Here is a 12,464-nt window from a genome sequence, read left to right on the forward strand (position 1 = left end):
CTTTTATTTTTCCCTTTTTAATTAGAAGGCAAAGAACGCTGTCAGGTATTTTCACTATAGAAAACAGCTGTTATAGAGAAATCATTTATTCAACAGAATAATTCATTATATTTTTATCTTTGTGTTAGACATTGCCTGAGACAGGGAAGCAATTTTAAATCACTTTAACAGGTATTTAAAATAATACAACTTTTATTATTGCTTTAAAAATTTGGTCATTTCTTTATGGAATAAACTCTTACCAAAAAAAGAAAGAATTTAAGTCTGTCTCTGAAATATACAAGGTAAGTAAATTTCTAATGGACTTAATTATTTTGTTTTCCGTCATCAAAAAATGCAAGTAATTCCATATTTACATTTGGAAAACTATATTAAGATGATTAGTTGACTCAAGAAAATTTTGAACTGCCTATTTAAATATATGTATCCTTCTGATGATGAGCTATAACAGACACATAGAAATTATGAAAGGCCTAAGTTACCATCCTTGTGAGATTGGGTATGCAACACTAGAGTCAGCAGTGTTACTTTCCAAAGAGCGTTAAGACACATGAAGTATTTATTAGGCCACTAAGACTGGCTATTTGCGAAACGCTCATTAATTTCTTGGAATAACCAAGGAAGCCCTTTCCAAGTTTGGGAAGATGTTAAATTCATTCAAAACCAACTTACCTGAAAGAAAAACCCTTAAAGAGAGCTTTTAGTATTGAAGATGTTGAATTACCTCTCACATGAGCTAAGCAAAACAAAACAATGAATCCATTATAAGGTACTCGTGAGACTCAATCTTTGAGACTTCTCCTAACTACATCCCCTTTTCTTTTTTCCTTTAAATTTTCCTATGATATTGGCCCCAAATCTCATTAACTTTCTCATTCAAGAAACACTTTTTTGAGCATTTATGTGGTAGTCACTAAAGGTTGAGGATGCAAAGTAGAGTAAAACCTATCTGGTCCTTACTCTGAATGAATTCATACTATGGTGATGGCAATAAAGACGTAAACAAATAAATTATAATTCGGTATAATATATTCCTCAAAGAAGTTATAAACAAAGTAACCTGGGAATAAGTAAGAGGTTACTGGAGTAGTCTAGAAAAGGAAAACAAGGGACACTTAGGCTAGATCTTGAAGGGTAAGTTTGCTGGGTGAAATGTGGCAAGGGGAGTAGAGGGTCTTTTACCTCCATCTTCTTCTTTCCCTGCCTACTTCTCTCAAAAATCACCATCCTTTTATTTCTACTCCCACTTCACTAGTACAAGCTTTCATAATCCTATATGAGGCGACTGTTCTCTCTTTTTGTAATCTATCCTATACCATAAATAGATTCAGTTTCCAAAATAAATAGCTCTGATCCCATTACTACTATGGTGAAAAATCTTTCAGTTCCCTACTGACTCCTGAATTCTATAAAGTCCTGAATCTTCCAATCAAGGCCCTCCAGAATATGGCCATTAACTACTTTTCCAGACTTTTCTTCCACTACTATTCTACCCATGGTAGCCATCCTTTTAAAACTACTATTTACTTATTCACTATTTTCCAAACGTACTCTACACTGTCCATCTTTGGATCCTACTATTTCTTTGTCTCAGCAGTGCTGTTCATTGTAACTTTCTGCAATGATGTTACTATTGAGCATCTGGAATGTGGCTAATACAACTAAGGAACTGAATTTTTACTTTTATTTAATTTTAATTAATTTAATTTTAAATAGCTACAAGTGCTAGTGGCTCCCATATTAGATATCCCAGGTCTAGAATATTCATTCTACCTACAAAAACCCTAACTATCCTTTAAGGCAACTTAAAATATCACTTCATAATAATGCCTTTTTTGATTTCATCAATCAGAGATATCTCCGCCTTTAACACTTTTCATGGATTTGCTATATTCTGATTTGTTTTATACATTTTGGATAACTCTTTCATTCTCACCCTTTCCCTGGCCACCAAATATATTTCTCTCCCCCTGCCCAAGAGTAGGCAGCTTTTTGAGAACAGGGTTCATGTCTTTCTCATTTGTGTGCCTCCTATAATTCCTGGCACATAGTCTTGCACATAAGAGAGTACTCAATAATTAACAGATTTTGAAAGGCTGATAAAGTAGAACTAATTCCCGCTTGAAACAAAGAGACTTGGATTTATTCTGCTTAGTTCAAGTTAGAGTAGATGATCCTAATGCTTTAAACAGTCTTAGGTGGATCACCAACCTGGCTACTGAATCAGATAAGCCCTAAGCTGAAGAATTCATCAAAAAATAACTTAAAATATTTAGCATGAGTATCCCCAAAACATTCTGAAAACAACCTTGTTTGTTACCTTACTTCCATGAATAGATGGTACATAAACAACAAGATGAGACAAAGATGGATAGTCTTGAAGTCTTAACGTCAGAGACTAAAAAAGGATGAAAAAAAGCTGATTTTATTTCTCAGGATATATAGAGCCTAAAGCATGTTAAAAGAAAGATAAATTACAAACATTTATTTCTTACCTAGTAAGTCATGAAAAAACTGACTTCAAACTTTATGTTCAGTACTTCATAAAATGCCCATGTTTACATTTTCAGGTCAATGAGCCTGCTGAAGGTCAAATTTCTAATAATTATGTAAATATGGACTGCCAAAAATATTCCTTGAACTGTATCCCTTCATGTAAAATAAATGACATTTAACATTAAATTTAATTATTTTACATAATTATTTCCAGATTTGATGTCTCTTACAATTTGTCTACTTGTTTTGTATAATGTTACAGTATGATTTCTACAGTTATTTCGGTAGTATATGACAAAGAGCATTCAATAGTTGATGAATGAATGGATGCTCAATATGATGGAAGAACTGCAACTTAATCTCAAATGATTCTGCTCTAGCCCAAGTAATAAACAGTTGCTGGCTAATGATGTATATGAACATCATTCCCTGGAACTTATTCAGTAAGAGACATGAACACAGTAAGTCTAATAATGCACCTCACCAAATGAGCACCTATTCTTTTCTCAAAACTATCTTACAGTCCATATTTTGAGGAATGAATAGATTGGAGACTGGTTTACCTAATGAAAAGCAAGGCCACCAAATACAGTTTTCAAGTCTTTTTTTTTTTTTTCTGACAGTAGATGTGGCAAGGGTGTGAGTAAGTTATATGCTGTGACAATCTGTGCACATTAAGAAATTTCTGAACTTAATACTCTCCACTGTTCTTCCGAAGCACCAATGTGGGCAAGTTGGATAGAGGTTCTAATGTTAATGAGTAGTCCTCAAACAACCTGACCAGATTCACCTGGGAGTGCTTGTTAAACTTCTGGGCTGCACCTCAACTTACTCAGCAAAGTCTCTGCAACAGAATTATATATTCTAATGTAAATTAAAGGGCCTTAAAAGAGCCACACAAACCAAAGCTAAAGGCAACTGAAACCAACCAGACAGGTGGTAGACAATATGAAAGATAAATTAATTAGAGAGAACCATGGTTACTCTGTGTAGCTATCCACTGAGAGCTTCTGTTATTTATTCTCAAGAATAATGTTTTTCCTCAAGAATTTTTTTTAGGATCAGAACACTTTAAAAAGATATCAGTGTGTCAAAATACATTTACTTATAAAGTTAAGTTCCCATACAGTTACAATGTCCGTAGGAATTTGGGAAGATAATATTCATGAAATTGTTACACTGACAGGTAAGATTAATATGAAGTTTGGAAATTTTTCAGTGTTTTAAGGGTAAAATGACCTTAATGCTGAGGCAACACACACAGAAAATCAAACACCAGCGTTTGGATGTCAGAAACCCTTCAAGTTCTGCTGCTGTGTGTAGGGCAAAGCTGTGGTGCTAAAGTACGATTTAGGCACAATAGTGACTAGGTAATTTTTCTCATTAACTTAGATTTCTTTTCAAAGTTCATTGTTTTGTTTGTTTTTAGCAATAAGTCCATTTGGGCTTACCCAATTGTTGGTCTGCTGTGGTTTCTGTCTTCATTGTACCATGACAGAAAAGTTCCATGTGATTCATGCTGTTAAGGCCCTAACCCAAATTTACAAGTGCTTTGCTGGAAGATTCCATCTATTTATTAACAGTTCAGTCAGCAGAGGTGCCAAAGGTGGTATGATTCTCATCTTACATTACCTTTGTTGAGATGATATAAATATGAATAAAACCCACAAGATTTTTTCACTTCAATCTTTCCTTTCCCTTCAACTTCATGGCAAAATAATTTTGTGTGCTTTTTATAAATGGCTAACACACAAATATATAATTTTGATTTTCATTACAATGGAAAAATTTATTTGCATTTAATATTATAATCCTTTTCAACTGAGAATGCTTAAGATAGCAGAGTATTATAATCCTCATTTTCTAACTTTTCTCTTCCAGTTTTCTCCCTAAATTCCAGTAGGCTTTTAATGCTGCCTAGCACTTTCTTCTAGTACCCACTATAAAAAGTAAGCAGCTGGGGCTTCCCTGGCGGCGCAGTGGTTAAGAATCCACCTGCCAATGCAGGGGACACGGGTTCGAGCCCTGGTCTGGGAAGATCCCACATGCCACGGAGCAAATAAGCCCATGCACAACTACTGAAGCCCGCGTGCCTAGAGCCCATGCTCCAAAACAAAGAGAAGCCACCGCAATGAGAAATCCACACACTGCGATGAAGAGTAGCCCCCCACTCGCCGCAACTAGAGAAAGCCCGCGCGCAGCAACAAAGACCCAATGCAGCCAAAAATAAAATAAATACAATAAATAAATTTTTTTTAAAAAAGTAAGCAGCTGGAAGAACTTGATCTACTACTCAGCCAGCTGTTTCTTACACTTAGAAAAAACAACACAGGGGTCTAGAACTAGACCAATACATTGTTAAATCTTTGAGACTTAAAAAAAAAAAAGGATATTAGTATTTAAGAAATAATTTTTTTAAAATAGTAGCAAAGTAACATTTTATCGGGTTTTTTATGATTTATTTCTTCCTAACTCTTAAATTACAGACTGGAAAGGATATCCAAACTGGAAATTCAAGGAAGTATTTAATATATCTTATGAATGATTGATCAGTAAGTATACCCTAATACTTCTGTTTTTGCTTTGCTCCTGCCTAGACAGTTAGGATAGAACTAGTGAGAGACCTTAAAAATGTTCTTATAAATCACTTATTTGTCTTATCAATACAAAGCCACATGAATGAACATGCACAAAGTAAGACTGACCACAGTGACACAAAAAATAACTGCAATCATTCCAAAGTCAAGTGTAAGTGACTTGCAATTATTCATCCTGTCATCATTCCTCTCATTGGTATAGGACAGAATTGACTAAACATACAGATAAATAAACATTCATGAGCACAAATAACTAACTGGAGTTGGGAGATGATCGGGACCAACCAGAGGACTTCACATTCAACCCTATGAATATAGTATTCATTATGACAATATATTCTAAAGTGTAGATTTACTTGAAGACTAAAAACTATCAACTCTGGCATACGATTATCAGTTATAATAAATACAATCTGAAAATTAGAACAGATATTTTCATCAAATTTTAGAACTGTTTTATTTTCTCAACAATAGATTTTGTGAGTGTACAAATTAGCCTTTTGTAAAGATGTGCTGACCTACCACAGTTGCTTAAGGAAATCACTAACAATTATTAAATAAATTCCATAGAGTACTAGATAAAAGTAGATAGTTACTGAAGTGCTTAACCTCAGATGATACTGAAACTGAAAATTGCTTTGTGTCTTTTTGAGATGCTTACTTCCCTACTGTAGGTCCTCCCCAAAATGAATTCTGAGTATATTCAACTTAATATTTTAAGAAAGACCATTCCAAACAAACCGTCAAATTGAATCTTAAAAATTTATCTACCTCTTAGTATGATGCTATAACATATAGATTTAATTTTATTTAGGATTGATGACTTATAGTTTTTACCTCTGAAAGCTAAAAATGAATTGCATGTTATTCTCCATTAAATGTATTTCCAGAGAAAATATTTCTAAAATGTATATTAGCAAATTTCAAGTTTATTTAATACCTAGATGAATTAATCAAAGACCATACTGTACATGCCTATATGCTCAAATATTTTATCACCTGGATATTAACATTCTAAATCCACAATTTACCTTAATTGTTGGCAGCAGTTCAGCTTTCCATGATAAATCAACCCCTTGCCGGCTTGGAAATAAATATGAAAATATAATTAAGGACAAATATATTAAAGTATTATAAATTATAAATAAGCTTCAGAGCAAAAATAAACCATCTATAGACCTACCAAAGACAGTTCTAATGCACTCAAGTCTAATAGGTCTAACACAATACACTTTATCCACATAGTCCTTTGGGGAGCAAAACATAGTTTTTCCTAGCAACCAACTATCAATGTTTGCAAAAATTACTAGTATGTTAATTTTCTTTATTTTTAATTTTAAAATCAATACTATAATTTAGTTTAGTAGCAAAATGAGCTTAAGAATATCTGAAGTGGGACTTCCCTGGTAGCACAGTGGTTAAGAATCCTCCTGCCAATGCAGGGGACACAGGTTCGATCCCTGGTCCAGAAGATCCCACATGCTGAGAAGCAACTAGCCCGTGTGCCACAACTACTGAGCCTGCGTTCTAGAGCCCACAAGCTACAACTACTGAAGCCCGTGCGCCTAGAGTCCATGCTCCACAACAAGAGAAGTCACTGCAATGAGAAGCTGGCACACCAAAACGAAGAAAAGCCCCGCTCACTGCAACTAGAGAAAACCCGTGTGCAGCAACAAAGACCCAACACAGCCATAAAGAAATAAATTTATATTAAAAAGAAAAAAGCAAACTGTTAAGCTTTAAAAAAAAATATCTGAAGCTATTCTGAAAGTGTGATTTGAGTATATCTTATGTTGAGAAAAATGAACAGAGGGCCTTATGTTCAAAACACTTACCACATAGAAGTGCTGTTTATGCAGCCAAAAATCCAGCTATTTGTATCCTATTGATTAATAACACAAAATAAAGCATACTAAATACTGTAGAAAATAATTATATAAAATAGGCATTTCACTGTTTATGATAGGGTCAGTAGGCACAATGGAAACATAAAATAACAACTTATTGTTTAGAAGTGTATTCAAAATGTTCTCAAAAGTCAAACAGGTCAAAGTGAGGCAAAGAAGTCTAATGTCAACATAGAAAAGTAAGCAAGTAACCTGGAGCAGCAGTATGAGAGAGTGACCTGATGCGTTATGTCTCTACAGCATACTGTTAAGCAATTTTAATTTCTGAACCAACACTTTTAGAGTTCAGCAATGTCCACACTTTAATTAGGTACTTACATGGAAAGTAACCTATATTTTAACAAAACTAGAAGAGAACAACTAGAGGTAGACTTTCACACAAACAGAAAAAAAAAAAATCCAGAGCCAAGTAACTAAAAATAACAATCTAAGTACAGCTTTTTAGTTTATCATTTGAGTTCTCATTTGATTACTAGGCAGATAACTTTTATGCAACTGAGAATGTGCTTGGATTGAAGCACAATTCCAAGGGTTTAAGACTAAAGCTAGTTGTTACTTTACTAGCACAGACTGGGAATGCTGCAGAGATGGTTGTGGTATTTTAACAATATTATGCATTCAGCTTCAGTCATTTAAAAGCAGTATGACCCAAGATCTTCACTCTAACTTTTAATGAAGTAGAAAGAGCAATGCTCCAAGATCTAATGATCCTACTACTGAAACCCTACCAGGGCATAAGAGAATGAGAAACACTGCAGAGACAGCTACACACATTCTTCCTTAGTATACAGACAGGACAATAAAAATATCAATCCTTTCATTCAATTAATATTTATAATGTCCATTCCAGGGCCAAGGAATTATGCTAAGCCCTCAAGAAAAAGGATGAATCAAGCAGACATAGCCTCTGCCTTCATCGAGCTTAAATAAAATTTTAAAATATTTTTCAAGAACTCAGAAAAGCAAGCTGAAAGAAAACATAAACAATGTGGTATTTCTCTACACTCCACTGCTGGTAAAATACTTCGGTAAACTCTTTTATCAGTTACCTGTGTTTACCAGAACAACAATGTGACATTATAAAGCAAGGCAACAGAACAGATCTGCATAGCCTAGACAAAGAGAATCTAGCAACCTCTCAAGATCCAACTCACTTTTGTAATAGGTTTTTGAAGCTACTGCAACTCAAAGACAGCCCTTATTATGAAAATTGCCAATACTGCACACTACTTACTTTGGTGTCTAGGGAATTCTGATTCATTCACTAAGAGACTGAATAAAGTATTATTCAAATCCACCCTAAAACACCATGTTGTTATAACCTAGAAGGTGTCAAAGAACAATTTCAGGCCATCTAGTAAACACCCCTAACTCAGCTAATTGTAAAACTTGTATTAAAAATCTTAGAAAAAGTCACTCAGAATTTACTAACTCCTGAAGTGCACAGAAAAGAAAATGCTACTTAATTATAAAATTTATAGATCTAAAAAAAAATCCATCTACAGTAAAAAAAATATGTCCTCGATGGCTGCTAAAATCATTAGGTGAAAGACTGACTAGGAACTTTATAATGAATGGGTCATGCTGATATGACCTGAGTCCACTGATGTATCAGTCCACTGATTTTTGTCACTAAAAGTGGGACAACCAGATATTATATACCTCCTGATATGATAAGTATGCAGTTCTACTTATAAAACATTCATACCACAAAAAAATAAATCTATTCAAGATTCTAGATCTAACTACCAGTTTACACAAAACAATGGATAGAAATACATGTTAAAAGATACCACAAGAATACAATCAACTAAACCCAGAACAAATGTATGGCATGGGGGAAAAAAAGAGGGGGCTGTTAAAAAAAGACATAAGACATGAATCAAATGCAATGTATGTACTTTTTGGATTCTGATTCAAACAAGCTAACTTAAAGCTTAAATGAGCAAAGGAAAATCGAACATGGACTGGATACCACATGATATTAAGGAATAAGTAATTCTGTTGGATAAAATAATATAATAATATTATTAAATATAATATAATAATATTATTAGTATTATAATAATATATAAAATTCTTATCTGTTATAAAAACATACTGAAATATGTATGGATAAAATGATAAAATGCTTGGATTTTGCTTTAAAAATGCTTCACTCAAAAAAAGTGAGGAAGGGATAAATCAAGTAAGAATGTCAGAATATTGATAACTGTTAAAGCTGTGTGATGGTTAAATGAGAATTTATTATTATAGTCTCTCTCTACTTTTGTATGTTTGAAAACTTCTATGATAAAAATTGAAAACATTTAAAACAAATTCTTCACATGACTAGTAATACTCACCCATGGACCTTAATTACAGAAAAGGGATCCTCCAATAAGCCAAATGGATAATTTGCACTTTGGCAAGGATTTTTCTCAATATAATACTGACATTCTGATTTGGAATTTAGTAGGAGTGTGGATATTTTAAGCCATCACTCTCAGGGACAGATTCTCTTGGGATAAACTACCCATCCAAATTTTAGGCTGAGAGATGGTAGTCTGTCTCTGGTGAGAGATGCAAAACTGTGGCAATTCCACTAAAATTAGTATTCATTAGCACCTAGCCCACAGTGCCTGCCTACCATCTTTTCTAAAGACTTTACTATATATCAAATGGCGGTATCAACCAACTAAGTAATATATTAGATCCTAGTCCTAAAAAATACAAATAATCCCACAAAAGGGAAATGAGGGAACTTAAATTATGAAAGGTGCAAATATAAAGTGAAGAATCCTAGGACATGAGGGGAAAAAATCAGAATGGAGAGAAAGGAACCCAAATTGGGAAACAAATTCCTGAAAGTAAGAAGAGCTGATAAATTATTACTTAAACAGACCTAATATAACAAAAGCATGCTAAAGCATCTAACATATTTCTAGCATAGCAGGTACTCATTAAAAAGAAATACACAAACAAAATCATCATACTGATACTGTAAGTCTAGATAACACTGTAACAAAAAGTTACTATACCATTTTAGAGAATATTTGGTATAAAAAAGTACTGCAAATTTGAGTATGGAAGCCATGGGAAAAACAGGATTTACTTTATAAAACAAAGGATAGCTTCGCTTAAATATATCTATTCTTTAAAATACTAATAGAATTTTAGAATTAAAGGAGCTCTAAACTGAATTCCTTCATCCTAAACATCATGAAACTGAAGTAGAAAAACCTAAACTAGAGGCAAAGGTACAAGCTAATAGTATAGATATATTATCAGTTATAGAAGCATTTTGATTAGTGCTTTTCAATCAATACTCTGTTCCAGATAAATGTGTTTCAACTAATTAGATTTAATAATAGTTCATAGCTAAAGGTGATATCCACTAGATACTAGTTGAATCTTAAAAATAAACAACAGTTAGCCTTTTAAATTTACATAAAGTATATCAATTATCTTACCAGCATTGTACTCTGACAATAGACATGAGTGTAGATTTTTCTATGATTTGCAAGGGGAAATGTAAAATATATCTTATCAGATTCCTAAAAAAAGAGGGAAAACACAGTAAATTGAGTAGATAATTTCATCATTCAAAAATTCTGATAAAGTAATGAATAATTATTCTGATTAATTATTTTAATTCTATCATTCTTGGTGTTGTTGAGAACCAATAATCTAGGAATGGGAAGAAGACACAGATGCAAGACAGATCAGGTATAAACTCTGTAGACTTGAATTTGTCTTGGAAGTATCAGTATGAATGCATGTTTTTTTTTTTTTGTTTGGGTTTGGTTTTTGGCCTTATGACCAAGAAAAAATACATTTCTTAGCTCTGTTCACTGAAAAGGCCTTAGAAATGCTAACTCACTGGCCATAAACATCTTAGTGTCCAAATTATGGTTTTCAGATACTGTTTCCCAAATAATAAAGTAGAGCTTCTTTGAGAAAAAGCAGATTCAAGGTCTGGGACGGGAAATGGTACACAATGAGCTAAAATACTTTCTCATATTAGATAGTGAGGAAAATATCAAAGACAACTAAAGAGCAGCTATATCAAAAAGATTTAGGAGCCTACCTTGAAATGGCTTCCACTGGTCAAGGACAGAACAGTTTTAATAGCAATTTTAGTATCAAAGATAGAACAATTTTAGTATTTTAGTTTAGACAGAAACACAAAAATGTTTAAGCTCAAAATAATACTGGAGGAAAAACCCCCCAAAACATCTTATGGTCACTGATGGAGGGTGTTTGTGAGCTAACTCACTACTCTAAAAACCAGTAAATATAAGATCCAAAGAATTATCATTTTTTTCCTTTGTAATTTGTTCTACTTTTGATAAATTTAGTAGATGAGAAGTTGTTCTATATAGTGTTTCAGTTAATAAATGAAGAAGGAATAATCGGAGTCTCATTGCTTTTGTACTCCCTATTAATGACTCTAGGCCTTCTTCATCAATAGCTGCTAACATCACAAAAAGAGAGAGTCTAGTAAAAACAAAAACAAAACAAAAACCTGAATCTGATGAAGCATCTAGATCCAAGATCCAGCTACCAAGTCACAGGAAAGAGTAGAAAAAGGAATATACTGGATGACATTACAGGAGTGCAATCAGCAAAATCAAGACTGTGTGAAACTCTATAGGACAAATGACTAGTTTTTTTTTTTTTTCCAACAAATAAACTGCAAGGAAAAAAAAGGGTGAAGGAAGTATTAGATATTAAAAGAGGAATAAGAGACATATCAACAAATAATACGTACACCTTGTTTGTGCCCTGATTTAAACAAATTGGAAAACAAAGAAACAACAAAAAATTTGACAGTTATGATGAAACTGGAAAATTGAACACTGACTAGATATTAAGGAGTTATTACTAAACTGATTTAGTATGGGAAAATAATGTTGTTATCTTCTTTAAAAAGTCTAGCTTTGAAAAGTAAACACTAAAATATTCTTGAAAAAAAATTTTTAATCCATTGGTGTATACTTACATTGTAAGCCACATAGGTCCATTTGGACACTTTTACTGGAACCCACATAGATGTCCCTACGGTAAAAAAAATTAATTTGTTTGGCTTTTAAAAAAACATTAAGTGATTTCTTTTACTGAATCCTTCTCAATCATAACAGGATTTGAAAAAGAAGCAGTTTCCTGAACACTGGCTATTTTAAAATAGAAAATCTTGAGATGTCCTCTATATGCTCATCACCAAGGAGCACTCAGATCATGTGAAGCATTTAAAATCTTTCTGATGTCTAACTCTCAGAAGTATCAACAGAAGAAAACAAATATTTCATTTTCCAAACTAAGTAGAGCATGACAGATACATATAAAAACAAAAATTTACCAGCAAAAGATATGCTGTTAAACCAAAAGACTGAAGAATGATACTGAGAAACTAAGTCAAGAATAATACAGAATTTATTTTACGTGGCTGTCAGGAGAATACAGACATTTAACACTTTTAAAT

The 12,464-nt window shown here is 33.1% G+C and overlaps 1 protein-coding gene across 2 annotated transcripts in view; it reads right to left on the reverse strand.

Moving 5' to 3' along the window:
- PGAP1 (post-GPI attachment to proteins inositol deacylase 1) overlaps positions 1-12,464 on the reverse strand; it is a 68,864-nt gene that overhangs the window by 25,208 nt on the left and 31,192 nt on the right. For both annotated transcript variants that reach the window (XM_067026490.1, XM_059052404.2), the window contains exons 9-13: positions 11,985-12,040; positions 10,453-10,536; positions 6,929-6,975; positions 6,125-6,176; positions 2,321-2,398 (exon numbers count right to left, since the gene is read on the reverse strand). In XM_067026490.1, coding sequence (XP_066882591.1) covers positions 2,321-2,398; positions 6,125-6,176; positions 6,929-6,975; positions 10,453-10,536; positions 11,985-12,040 — 317 coding nt within the window. The remainder of the gene's footprint in view (positions 1-2,320; positions 2,399-6,124; positions 6,177-6,928; positions 6,976-10,452; positions 10,537-11,984; positions 12,041-12,464) is intronic.

This window comes from Kogia breviceps, chromosome 2 (assembly GCF_026419965.1).
Source record: "Kogia breviceps isolate mKogBre1 chromosome 2, mKogBre1 haplotype 1, whole genome shotgun sequence".
NCBI lineage: Eukaryota > Metazoa > Chordata > Mammalia > Artiodactyla > Physeteridae > Kogia > Kogia breviceps.